General features: G+C 50.3%; 2 protein-coding genes across 2 annotated transcripts; one reads left to right on the top strand and one right to left on the bottom strand.

Moving 5' to 3' along the window:
- Positions 1–1,193: 1,193 nt before the first annotated feature.
- Positions 1,194–2,248, top strand: TMEM205 (transmembrane protein 205). Its single transcript, XM_075155702.1, has 3 exons — positions 1,194–1,452; positions 1,553–1,716; positions 1,949–2,248. Exons 1-3 carry the CDS (start codon positions 1,323–1,325, stop codon positions 2,246–2,248), a joined length of 594 nt encoding a protein of 197 aa, XP_075011803.1. The 5' UTR covers positions 1,194–1,322.
- A 497-nt stretch (positions 2,249–2,745) lies between these two features.
- Positions 2,746–10,695, bottom strand: TTC4 (tetratricopeptide repeat domain 4). Its single transcript, XM_075155701.1, has 10 exons — positions 10,583–10,695; positions 10,366–10,483; positions 10,062–10,223; positions 9,310–9,387; positions 8,362–8,486; positions 7,981–8,067; positions 6,868–7,082; positions 5,589–5,670; positions 4,422–4,504; positions 2,746–3,469 (listed from the first exon to the last, which is right to left on the bottom strand). Exons 1-10 carry the CDS (start codon positions 10,652–10,654, stop codon positions 3,370–3,372), a joined length of 1,122 nt encoding a protein of 373 aa, XP_075011802.1. The 5' UTR covers positions 10,655–10,695; the 3' UTR covers positions 2,746–3,369.
- Between the last annotated feature and the right edge of the window lie 1,501 nt (positions 10,696–12,196).

Below are 12,196 nucleotides of genomic sequence, written 5' to 3'. Positions count from 1 at the left end.
CTATTTGCCCTCCCCACCAAATGCACCGCTCTAGGGCCAATTTAGCAATCAATCACTATTTTTCTTTTCCCCTTAAAAAGAAGAAATCCCTGCAGGGTGTTACCCCCTGCTCTGAACAACCCTCCCGGCTGCGGCTTCTTTGCACGAAAGCACGCATCTGCCTTGCTGCTCTCGGCTGCTAATTCCAGCACAGAGGCGAGCGATTTGGAAAGGCAGATCTGGGATCCTGGGAGCGGGAGGGCTCTGTGCCGGCTGCCCGCAGCACCCATCGCTGCCATCCTGCACAGCATGATGCAGGGAACAAAGCCCCACCAAAGGACCACGGCTGCCTTCCCCGGGCCCCTGCCATCGTGCAGTGGACAGGGCTGCCGGAAGATGGAGCGGGGAAATATCCCAGAAATGCCAAGAAGCTTTCGGCAAAAAAAAGGCCATGAAGACAGCTGGGGATTTACAGGCCAGCACTCCAGGTGGGATCTGAGTGACTTCTCCAGTATGTGATGCTACCATCATGAGAAGGTTTCAAGGACCTGTTTTTATAGATGCCTAAATAAATACATAGGAATTGATATATAAAAACACAGCGTATATTTATCTATTTTGCAGGGGGAGCGGGATGTAATTAGATGGCCACATCTCTCTCAAGGCAACCGCCGCTGTAATTCATGCCCCAAGGCGGCCGGCCAAGGGGAGGAGGAGGAATAAAGCAAGCGGCAGAATTGATGGGCTGCTCCCAGAAGTTTTGTTTTAATTATTTTCCAAAGCGCTCCTTGTAGCTGAGCAGGCAGCTTCTTCCAAGCCTCCTTCCCCCGGCCGCTGCCCGTGCTCTCATGCTTGTGCCGGCGTGGAGTCCGGGGCGGCGGGGTGAGCCCGGGAGCTGGCTCTGCTTCTTCGAGCCCCCAGGCTTTTTGGTTAAAGTGTGCAGAAGCTGTTGCTGTTTTTAGACAGGGGGACTTTTCCCTGGCCAAGAAGCCTTTTTGATGGCCACACCGTGGACAGGCGTATTTGTCAGGGCTTTTCCTTTTCCCCTTTTATTGACTTTCTGATTGTTCCTGCTGCCAGGGGTCAGATGGGGCTTTGGCTGGACTTTGCCGAAAGTCCACCCGAAACAGCCGGTTCCCGGGTGCTGACGCAGTGCCTTGCCCCTAAGATATAAAGGGTCTGAGAACTGGATTTGCAGCCTGGTCGGGTGCGTGGTGACAGGGCTGGGAAGAGGCTGTGCCAGCTCCAAAGCTCTTCCCGAATAAGCAGGCTTGTGAAGCTAAACTGCGTTTGCTGGATCCAGCAAGGTGACGGCAGTAACAGCAGCTCAGGGCTTGGCCGACATGGAGGGACCCATCCCCGGCCAGGAAACCATGCCGACTGACACGGAGCCCTCCAACACTGTCAAACTGCTGCACCTGGTTTTCCTCTCCACCTCCTGGGGAATGCAGATCTGGGTGACGTTCGTGGCTGGTAGGTTGCCGTCCGTGCACACCGCCGTGGCTCTCTGCCCGGCGGGAGGCCCAGGGGAGGGGGCTCTGCCTCAGGACCTACCTGCTCTCCCCCCTTGCAGGGTTCGTGATGGGCAGCCGCCTCCCTCGCCATACCTACGGCTTCATCCAGCACGAGCTCTTCCCCTACTACTTCCACATCTGCTCCGCTTGTGCCTTCCTCAACCTGACTCTATTTGCCATGTACCACCCCAGCGAGCTGCTCAGCGATGAACAAACAACCCAGGTAGCCTCCGGCGAGCTGGCCGTAGCCCAAATCCCTTCCTCTGCAGGGTCCTGCTCTGCTCTGCTCCACTGAGGCTGGTTTGCAAATGACGACGAGGTCCGCACACGGCTCTGGTTAAAAGAAATCAGTTAGCATCCAGATTGCAGCGAGCCTTGTGTGTAAGAGGGGCTGGGGGAGCAATTTAATCCACAACAGGTGAGAGATGCTCACGGTGCGTGTTGCTCCCCTGCAGATCGTCGTCTTCTTCGTTTGTGTCGCTGCTTCTGTGCTGAACACACAATGGTTCGGGCCGGTCACCTCTGACATCGTGGCAGACATGCACCTCATCGAGCGCAGCCACGGCCTCGGCCAGGAGGTCGGGCTGTTCACCAGCAAGTCCTGCGGGCAGCTGCGTGCCTCCAGCCCCAGCTACAGGCAGCTCTCCGGCCAGCTCACGCTGTACCGCGCTCTGTCCTCCCTCTGCAACCTCTGCTGCATCGCGTGCAACGGCTTGAGCTTGTACTACCTGGCTGCCCGTCTGTCTGCCCTGTGAGAGCAGGGCACCGCGAGGCGAAGGCTGGCTGGCCAGAACCAACACGCTGGGAAAAGGGAGCCATCCTGCTGCCTTGTTGTAGAGTAACCCTAAGCTTTGGAGATTAAATTTCAGCATCCTCAGATGGAGATACTTTTAACTGTATTCGTGCATGGTGCAGAAATTTAGGAATAGCAAAATGGAAATGCTTTCTTTAGAGCTGTCTGAATCCAGCTCTGGAGTGAGAAAAATCCTCCATGACCTAAGCAGAAGTGTTTATGGCTGAACAGCTTTTTAATGCCCCATGCACTAGATGTGTCTAAAACTGCAGTGAATTTCTGCAATCACTGAGAGACGGCAGAAGAGAAAGAAACTAGAGATTTAGAATTACTCTTAATTAAATGCTGAAAGCTAATACAGAAGCGCAGAAGACCCTGTGTGTTGGCTTCACCAAGGTTGTTAAGTTTGGGTTTAGAATTACTGTTTGTCATTCTCTTGTAGTATTTCATGAGGCGAGAAAAATTATTGTCTCATTTATTAGGCAGAAGTCAGTTTACTTAAAATAGACATGTTTATTCCTAGGTTATATAGGACGATCAGTAAGGTAGCAAAAGGGTCAGTAAAACACACCGCTCCGAACAAAGAGCTCTGCTTTACCCTGGCCAGCAGCAGAGCCAAGCGGTGAAAAAACAGCAGCTGCTTAATCCCAGGCAGGAATCTGACTGCATCCATCCCGCTGCAACAGGCGGGTCTCTCTCCAGACCACTGCTGTTAAACCCCAGCAACTACAGCCCACCTCCAAGGAAATCAGTGATTTTTCACAGGTAAGTACATTCCCAGCTGCTGTTGCTTCAACTGCAGCCAGTGTTTGGCACTGCTTCAGGTTTATTTCAAAACCACATGAAGCCTATCATAGAGGAGACCTTCTGCAAGCCAGCTGGATTTCTTTTTAAACAAATAATCCCCTCTTGTAAGCCCTTCATTCTCCTATGCTGCTTTCCTGGAAGTTTTCCTGTGTGCCAGGATTATTTCTCCCCTGAAGTGTGCAAGGTATTTTTGTTCAAGCAGAAGTTTGCAGTCTGTAGCTGGGATACCGAACAGCAGCCTCTTGCACAGGATTCCTCTTGTTTCATTCTTGCTCATTACAGTCGATGCACATTCTTGCCAGAGAAGTACTTCTTAGAGAAAGGAGAACGCTTTACAAATGCCAGAACTGTTGGAGTCCCAGCCTTTACAAAATACCTGCAAAGATTAAAAGGAGTCCTTTGGCTTCCTTGTAGCTGGCCAAGTGTCATGCGAAGTGAGTGACTTCTGCCCGGCTCCATAAAGACTGACCTCCCCAAGGCCAATGACAAGCTTTTTTGCTGATTAGCAGAGCCTTTCGTAGCCAGAGCTACACACATCCGAGTGTTTTATGAATCAACTCTTCTCCCAACAGCTACTTCTAATTAAAACAGCTGTTATTCTCCCTCTGGAAGGAGGCTTCTTTTGCAACTGCCCTTACAGCCTGAAATCTGAGGGCTTATGCACGCTGCTGAGTTTTATGGAGTGACAGTTCAGACACAGCCCGCAGCAGTGGACCTAGAGCTCTGCTCCCGCTGCGACAGACCAAGCCACTCGCGCTGTGCAGCAGGCTTTCTCCAGCTAGCTACAAGATGGTGCAAGTTAATAGCACAGGCTTTACAATAACTTTTTGGCTTCCCAAACAGCAAATCCTTCACTCTAAATAACTGCATAACACTTTAAAGTCAGTTTCAGAGTGAAACTGTGCTGCACGCTGTGCTGGGGGCTGCTCACGCAGCATTATTAACAGTGAGAGCATTGTTAACCTTCAACATGCTCTCTTTATATGCTGCTGCTTCTTTTTTTTTTTTTTTTTTAAAGTAGCACTGTGTAGATGGAATCTGAAACAGCCCTTTTGTGCTGCTGCTTGTGTGTAGCCCAACTCCCCTTCCCAACTCCATCCAGTCCTGGAAAGAGTCATTAATATTTTTTTTTTTTTGGAAAAAAAAAAAAAAAAGTAAATCACTAAAGCCAGGGACAAAATCCATGCAGTCCCACTGCTTTACACCTTCCCCACTTAGAGATGCCAAGAATTAGGATGATTAAATCAGAGAACAAACTGCACTTAAAGCCCAAAACTTGTACTTTTTGCCTTTGTGCTCTCTCTAGACACGAACAGGTACAGCCTCACCTTTGGTGCTGCAGCACTTGTAGCAACGTGTGTTCTGTGTTCAGCTCATACATTTCTGCTCTTTCTTCATCTTCAAAATAGAGCTGAAAAATTTTGGGAGGGTTATTAAATACTTAAGATACATGAAGGCAAACTACTAAGCTGTTGAAAGTCCAGTAACAGCACACCATATATCAGCTAGAGGTTTATCAAACTCCCATACCTTGAACCAACTGTGTCGGATGCTAACTTCAACAATGTAGAAACTGTTTTGTATAAATTCCAAGCCTTCCCTGTATAAACCAGCTTAGCTTCTTATGGCAGCAGAAAGGCAAAACACACTGGCTGCTCCTGTGCTTTACAGAGAAGCAATCCAAATCTACGGGTTGCTTCTTAACAGGTGAAATGCAGCAATGGTATGAGCTAAACTGAGTAGGTTTAAAGATATTTGAACAAAGAGTAGATTTAAGAGATTTGGATCCAGCAACCGTGCCTTAGACTGTACATACACAGGGAGCTGTAATCCCAGTTTTTAACCTGGTAAAGTACACAGCCACTGTCCTTTTGGACCTGTCTGCTCACTGCACTAAGGGCTGCGCTGTTGCCTGGCACATGTGACACTGAAGTGGAAAATGAAAAATAAACACCTGTATCCTTCTATGTACAATTTTTGAAAAATTCTCCAGACCTGCTGTAGCCACAACCAACTCACATCCCACATGTGCTAAAGGCTTAACAGACATGTATTGTCTCGATGGGATTAAGTGTTTAAGCACCACCAGTTAGATCTGAAAATAACCTTTTTTTTTTTTTTTAAATATTTTCTCATTTGTATCAAGCAACTTCAAAACAACGCAGTTAAACTGGCAGCCTACCAGCTTGATGGTCTAAATCCTAATTATCGTTACAAACATGGGAATCTAACCAATATCTATAAATACCTTTTATCAAATACAATGTAAGTGGAAGACAAAAGAACTTTCCTTTTCATAAACGAATTCTGTGTCCATGTCAGCACATCTGGAGAATGTTTGAGTTAATAAACGAACCCAGCTCTCCAAATCCTTATTTCACATCCATGTACGGTGAACAGGTAACAATGCCATTGCTTTCATACACTCAAAACTGCTCAATCGCACTCCAGAAAGAAAAACAACCCTGAAATAGAAGGAAAGTCAAACTTCTCACCTCAAGATTGCTGGGAAGGTATTTTCTTTCTAAATCCCAAGGAGGTAACTCAGCAAACATCACCATTAAATGATCAATAAACCTAAAAGCCAAAATACATTTGGTTAGCTTAGATGAAGTGTTCAGCTTCAATAATGTGTACAGTTGCATTTCAATGATGGTAAAATACATTAGCAAATTAGACAATAGACTTGAAAGTAAGTTTAGTTTGCCCATAGTTTCTTCCCTTCAAAATCACTGCTTTCCCAATGAGACCAAGGCCCTGTTGTAACTCATGCTATTGGTTTCAAACTTGAGCAGTGCAACAGCAAATTATTTTTAATTTGTCATTTTGGCACTGAAAAAGATGTCAAAATAAACACCCTGCATTTCGTCTAAAATTGATTTTCCTTCTACATGGTCCCACCAGCACCACGCTTCATCAGATCAGAGCGCTCAGAATATGCTTGCGTGTCAAAGGCTTGTTTATTTTGGTACTTCAGAAGTGCTGGTGGCCAATTTGTTCCGAGAACCAATTTTCACTTCCTTTGGCCATGAAAAGGCATGTAAGAACTACCGTATAAGAACAACAACTTTACTAATCTGCTTGCACTGTAATTTTAAATCCTAAACTTATTCGTAGATCTAAGAAATACATATCTCCCCACAAAAAAAAGTTACAAATTCCAAGTTTGTTTAACATTGCAAGATCAGAAACTGAAGTTAACATCAAGAAAAGTGGAATTCCCATCTTGCCAGTCACTTGCTTGTAGTCTGAAAGGTCTGCAGCACTTCAGTCAGGCCTGCTGTAAGCCCTAAGGAAAACTGCGGGGTCACATGTGGTTACGAGAGGTCCCTTTTGGAAGCCTTTTATAATTTTTAAGTTTAATCCTCTTTCTGAGACACCATATTTGGAGGGCTTCGAAACAGCACCTTAATGAATCTCTAAAATCCACGCATGTGGATGGGTCACGGGTATTACTGGCCACTGGTCTAAGCTTGCACTGCAAGGCCCTTTAATCACACTGGCTAAATATGATGTGTTTCTCTGCGCTGTAAGTTTATGTAACATCAAGATTTTGGCCCTCATATTTTAAAGTGGCATTTGTAAATCACAGAATAATTCAGGTTGGAAAGGACCTCAGGAGGTCATCTAGTGCAACCTCCTGCTCAAAAGCAGGGTCAGCTATGAGATTAGAAATCTGGAACTGTTTCCTTAGCACGGCAGTTTCACTTGCTGTCTGTTCTCATCTACTCAAACATCTCCTTTACGCAAGAACGCTGCTGACAGTGCCTTTACCTGGAGTTCTCATGAAAAGCCGCAATGAAGTCTGTCTGCTCGTGCTCAGGGTACAGAAAGAGGACAGGCCAGTTCAGGTTGCCATCAGCATCCAAGTGCACCTTTGCCCCCATGGCATTGCCAGAGTGGAACCCATCTAAGGATATCTCAGCAAGGCCATCTGATATTTCCTCTTCTTCATTTGAAGGCTCAAGAACCAGCTTGATATTTCTTTCCTGGAGGGGAGGAAAGAAAATAAACCAAACAAACCAAAAACAGGTATGGTGGGGAGAATAAGAGCAAAAAATTAGCAGTCAGTAAAAGGACAAGTTGTGTCATTCTTTTTAATGAGTCAGCTCTTAAACATGGCATCAAAAGCCTTCCTATACTATCAGACCCAGGTGACTGGTCCTCCCCGTAGAATCCAGAACCTCAGCCAGACACCCAGACTCCTCATAAAACAGATGAGGAGAGGTGGGAATCTAGAGGAGCCCCACGCTGAGAGAAGAGCCTGAGAAAACGTGGGGAAAGGGATGTATCTGAAATCCTGTTCTTTGGGACCTAGCAGGCATAACTTCAGGGTGCAACTACATGCACCAACTCCCGAGAACACCCACTCTTTCAGAAAACTGAAGAAAGTTCACTCTTTTCTTTGGAAAGACAACTGCAGAAGAGGAGATTGGATTTACGCAATAGCCCAAAATATTTTAACATAGCCCAAACATTTGCCGAGAAAGGAGAGGATCCAGGATTGATTCTCTCCTCCACTCTACTGGTTGGTTATTTTCTACCCTTCCACTGAAGTAGTGCCCAACAGCAGCAGAGAAAGCAAGGTTCATTGGGGCAGTGTGATGCTACAGCCCAGCAGCCAGAGCACTCTCTTGGATGCTCAGTCCATCTCCTAACACTGGGTTTGTATTTTGCGTTAGTCATTTCTGAAATATGGAAACCTGGGAGCTGGGGCTAGAGCCACGCAGATAAGGAGAATCATGGTTTTAACTAAAGTTTTTTGGCTCTAGTCCTCAAAAGCCTGTGTATGAGAACAACCTCTTAGAGACAAACAAGAGCTCTTAAAAAAACCCCAAACAAACAGCAAAACAAACCACAGAATACCAAACCCTCTCACCGACCCACCTTTATTGCTGCAAGCAAAATTTCCTTTTGACACTGCTCTTTCTTCTCCATCACCTTCGCTTTCCTTGCATCCCGCTCCTCAGCTCGCTACATGTAAGAAAAGGTTGCACCATGGTCACGCACAGCAAGTCAATGCCCACCACTGCTCTACCCTGCCAATGAGTGGAGAAATCAGTTCAGATCTCCAGAAGGGTCTCCTCCAGCTCTTTCCCTACACATCTCAACAACACACACTACATGAAACCACCACTCAGCTCTGTTTGAGGGTATTATACTACACAGAAACTTGTACGGAGCACTCTTCAACCAAGGATCCCAAAGTGCTTCTTGACACAAAGCAGGTGACAAGCATTGTAGATGCTAGACTGCCTTCATATTTACCTTTAATTTGTCAGCTTTAGCTCTCATTTCCACAAGTTTTTTCTCTTTTGAATCTATTCGCAAGCCCTCCTCACACCACGCTATTGCTTCAGAGAAATTCTTTAGCTCCATGTGACAGAGAGCTCCTGGAAGGATTAAGATTTTAAGTTTCTAGTATTGAACTCAGTATACAACTACTACACAAAGCGGTGGTCATAAAAACAGCATTAGCCCTAGTGCTTTCAAGAGGCACATACAGCAGCGCACGCTATTGTCTTGCGTGGTCATGTTCGATCGTAGACTTCCAGCAGGTCTATTCAGTTGAGAAGAAAATCTAAAATATTTCAGCAGTTCTTGTATCATTTGCTCGTCTAGTCACAGAAATCAGCAGAATGATGCTAAAAGCATCTGTTACAAGCAAAATTTTATCATTATAATTAACATATCAATATTTGTCTCATAAGGAAAAATAAAGTGGCCATTTCCATGGAGTGAGAAATGCTGGGGGCGGGGGGTGGAAAAACAAACCCCAAAAACTAGTATGGTGGAAAACAGCAAAAGTATGCTGTGCTCTACAGAAACAGGTCCAATGCCTCTTTGACAGATATAGAAGCTGAAGAGCAAAGAGCAGAAAGGTAGTGTTTTGACTGAAAATCCAAAGCAAAACACACAGCTCTGTTTTGGGGAGAAACAGCAATAACAAAACAAAAGAAAAAATCTTGTACAGTAACCACTTCACTTTTCTGAAATGAATGCCATCCAGAAACAAAGTATAATGCACACTCACAGTAATTTAAGGTTTATAAACACTGTTATTTAACATGTGCAGCGAAACAAAGGAGCATCTAACAACAGTCTGTTGCAGGGCTTGTAACAGTAACAGCATCATAAGTAAAACTAACATCTGCAAAGCTGTTTTGACACGATGTTCCTTGCGCTCCATGCAGTAACACGTGCTTTAACTCTTACCTCTTACGATTGCTTTGAGATGGGTGGGCTTTAACTTTTTTGCTTGGGTGGCATCACTGAGAGCAGAACGGTAGTTACCTATAAAGCAAGCAAAACTGCTCAGAACCTTTCATTTATATTCAAAATCCAAGCAGATCCCAAGGTGACAAAATAGCTTATGTGGAGACTCTGTAATTCACTGTTTCTACAATCACTCTGAGGCGAGTGGAGAAAGAAAGTGCAAATTAAGAGCAAGAAGTGAAAGGACAGGAATCGATCATACAGGTGGGAGGTAAGTAACGTGACTATGAGCAAACCAGCTCCCAGCTGCCACACACAACAGCATTTAAAGACCAAGAACACCCTCCCTGCTGCACAGGTGCTGTTGGTAGCTTGAGGAGGACACCGCCAGGAAAGAGTGACAGAATGTGTGGCTTCAACAGATTTTTGAGGCCAGGGCATCTCCCTGTAGTTCCAACCACCCTGTGAATCTGTTCAGCATCAAAAACCACCGGCTCTGCCGTCTCCTGGAGCCAAGGCTTGAGCAGCAGGTAATAGCTGCAATGAACAAAGCACAAACCCCGCACGCAGTCGTGCTCTGAAGAGAGCCAGCTCTTCAGGGTTCCAGGTGTCTTTTTCTCATGAATAAGCTTTTTAGTATGCTGTACCACAAAAAGGATAAAGAAAACCCAAAACGGGGAAGAAAAGCAACTCTGGACCGCAGAGCCCCCTCCCCAGCCCTGTCTGAGGCAGGATGGCGCACATCTCCTTACCCAGGTGAAACTGCGCGGCCCCTCGGTTTGCGAGCAGCACGGCGTTCAGCTCGGGGTCCTCGCAGCTCTTTTTCAGCCCCTCGGTGTAGGCGATGACAGCTCTCCTGTAGTCCCTCTCCCTGAAGTACTCGTTCCCTTCGTTTTTGTACATCCTGGCCAGCTCTGCAGGGGAAGGAAGGGGGGGGACAGGGCCTGAGCGGGGGGCGCAGCTCGCCAGCGCCCCACGGGCGCCCCAAGCCCTCTCCCCCCGGCCGGGGCCGGAGGGGCAGACCGGCAGACCCCCCCTCCGGCCCCGGCCGCCCACCTGCGGGACCCTGCTCCTCGTCGAAGAGGAGGGACTGCAGACAGGCCAGCTCGGGCTGCCGCGCCGCGTCGATCTCGGCCGGGCACCGCTTCATGAACATGGGGATGGCCTCCAGCTCCTGCGGGCGGACACACACCGGCCCGCAGTTCAGCGCAGCTCAGCCCAGCCCAGCCCAGCCCGGCCCGGCCCCCCGCATCCCCCGGCCCCACCGCCTCACCTGCTCCCAGGTGTCGGGGTGGAGAGCGCCCCGGTACCGCGGCGCGCCGCCGCCAGGCCCGGTCTCCGCCATGCTGCCGCTCCGGACCGCCCCGCGCCTTCCGCCCGCCCCCCGCGCCTTCCGACCGCCCCCCGCGCCTCAGGCCCGGCCCCAGCGCCCCCAGGCCCGGCCCCTCGCCTCAGGCCCGGCCCCAGCGCCCCCAGGCCCAGCCCCAGCGCCCCCAGGCCCGGCCCCTCGCCTCAGGCCCGGCCCCAGCGCCCCCAGGCCCGGCCCCTCGCCTCAGGCCCGGCCCCAGCGCCCCCAGGCCCGGCCCCTCGCCTCAGGCCCGGCCCCAGCGCCCCCAGGCCCGGCCCCTCGCCTCAGGCCCGGCCCCAGCGCCCCCAGGCCCGGCCCCAGCGCCCTCACGCCCGGCCCCAGCGCCCCCAGGCCTGGCCCCAGCATCCCCAGGCCCGGCCCCTGCGCCCTCAGGCCCGGCCCCTGCGCCCTCAGGCCCGGCCCCTCGCCTCAGGCCCGGCCCCGGCGCCCCCAGGCCCGGCCCCTCGCCTCAGGCCCGGCCACAGCGCCCCCAGGCCCGGCACCAGCGCCCCCAGGCCCGGCCCCTCGCCTCAGGTCCTGCCCCAGCGCCCTCACGCCCGGCCTCAGCGCCCCCAGGCCCGGCCCCTCGCCTCAGGGCCCGGCCCCGGCACCCTCAGGGCCCGGCCCCGGCGCCCCCAGGCCCGCTTTCAGCAGCAGGTTTAGGTGGCACCTCCCGTGGGGATGGCAGGTGGCGCTGATCCTGCCTGGACCAGGGAGAAGAAGGACGAGGTGACCTCCCGAGGTCCGGGAGCATCTGTCTACCACAAAGCCCTACGTGACAGTGGCACCGGTGTTGCTGGTGGTCTCAGACCCAGGAGCTGCGGCGTGGGGCAAGGCGACTCCCTCCAAAGAGCTCCCTGTCCAGGGCAGATGGCAAAGACACACGAAGGCTGATGGGGCGATGGCACCAGTCAGTGCCGCGGGGATGGCGGCGAGCTGCTCCTCACGGGAGCCCCGGGGCCCGGCGTGGCAAGCCCCACACCGCAGTGGGCAGGTACAAGCGGGATGTCACCGCCCTGCGGGACAGGGTTACTTACAGCTTATAAGCAACAACATGGCCTGGACGTTTTTACCCCCAGGCTTTGCAGGTCCCCAAACGTCATGTTTCCTTCTTAATTTTTTTGCAAAGATTTTCTACCGCTTGGAGGCCGCATTCCCAAAATCACACCGTCACCACCCATGCCCAGCAGATCCAGGCGTCTCACCAGCTGGATTGACCTGCAGGACTGGGATGTGGATGCCCGACACCATTCTTCACCTTAATTCCTGCAGATTTACAGCATTATGGCATTTTCAGGGTGAGCAAGGCTCTAGAGTTCACCATGTTGCTTTAATTAAGATTAGCCTCCACCTTCACGGAACCTGGGTGCCTCCAAAGAGAAAACACAAATGGAGGAAAGGCACCTTTCCTTTCTCTCCTTAAAATCCCTCACGCCGAGAACTCAGCACCTGAAAAGGGCGAGGGAAAGCCCTCCCGTCCCCCCTCCTGCAGCCTCTGCTGTTGCGTGCGCTCGACAGAGGCCGTCGCCAGCCCGTCTG

This window comes from Calonectris borealis, chromosome 8 (assembly GCF_964195595.1).
Source record: "Calonectris borealis chromosome 8, bCalBor7.hap1.2, whole genome shotgun sequence".
Taxonomy (NCBI): domain Eukaryota; kingdom Metazoa; phylum Chordata; class Aves; order Procellariiformes; family Procellariidae; genus Calonectris; species Calonectris borealis.
The sequence above is the reverse complement of the archived record's forward strand: the minus strand, read 5'-3'. Positions and strand labels throughout refer to the sequence as shown.

What these genes read in the sequence shown, in the direction of transcription:
- TMEM205 (XM_075155702.1), top strand. Translation starts at nt 1,323, where the DNA reads ATGGAGGGACCCATCCCCGGCCAGGAAACCATGCCGACTGACACGGAG. An exon ending in CTGGGTGACGTTCGTGGCTG is followed by an intron (nt 1,453 to 1,552) that starts GTAGGTTGCCGT and finishes CCCCCCTTGCAG; the next exon opens with GGTTCGTGATGGGCAGCCGC. An exon ending in GCGATGAACAAACAACCCAG is followed by an intron (nt 1,717 to 1,948) that starts GTAGCCTCCGGC and finishes GCTCCCCTGCAG; the next exon opens with ATCGTCGTCTTCTTCGTTTG.
- TTC4 (XM_075155701.1), bottom strand. Translation starts at nt 10,654, where the DNA reads ATGGCGGAGACCGGGCCTGGCGGCGGCGCGCCGCGGTACCGGGGCGCT. An exon ending in GGCCGCGCAGTTTCACCTGG is followed by an intron (nt 9,388 to 10,061) that starts GTAAGGAGATGT and finishes CTTGCTTTATAG; the next exon opens with GTAACTACCGTTCTGCTCTC. An exon ending in GCTTTTCATGAGAACTCCAG is followed by an intron (nt 5,671 to 6,867) that starts GTAAAGGCACTG and finishes TTTGGCTTTTAG; the next exon opens with GTTTATTGATCATTTAATGG.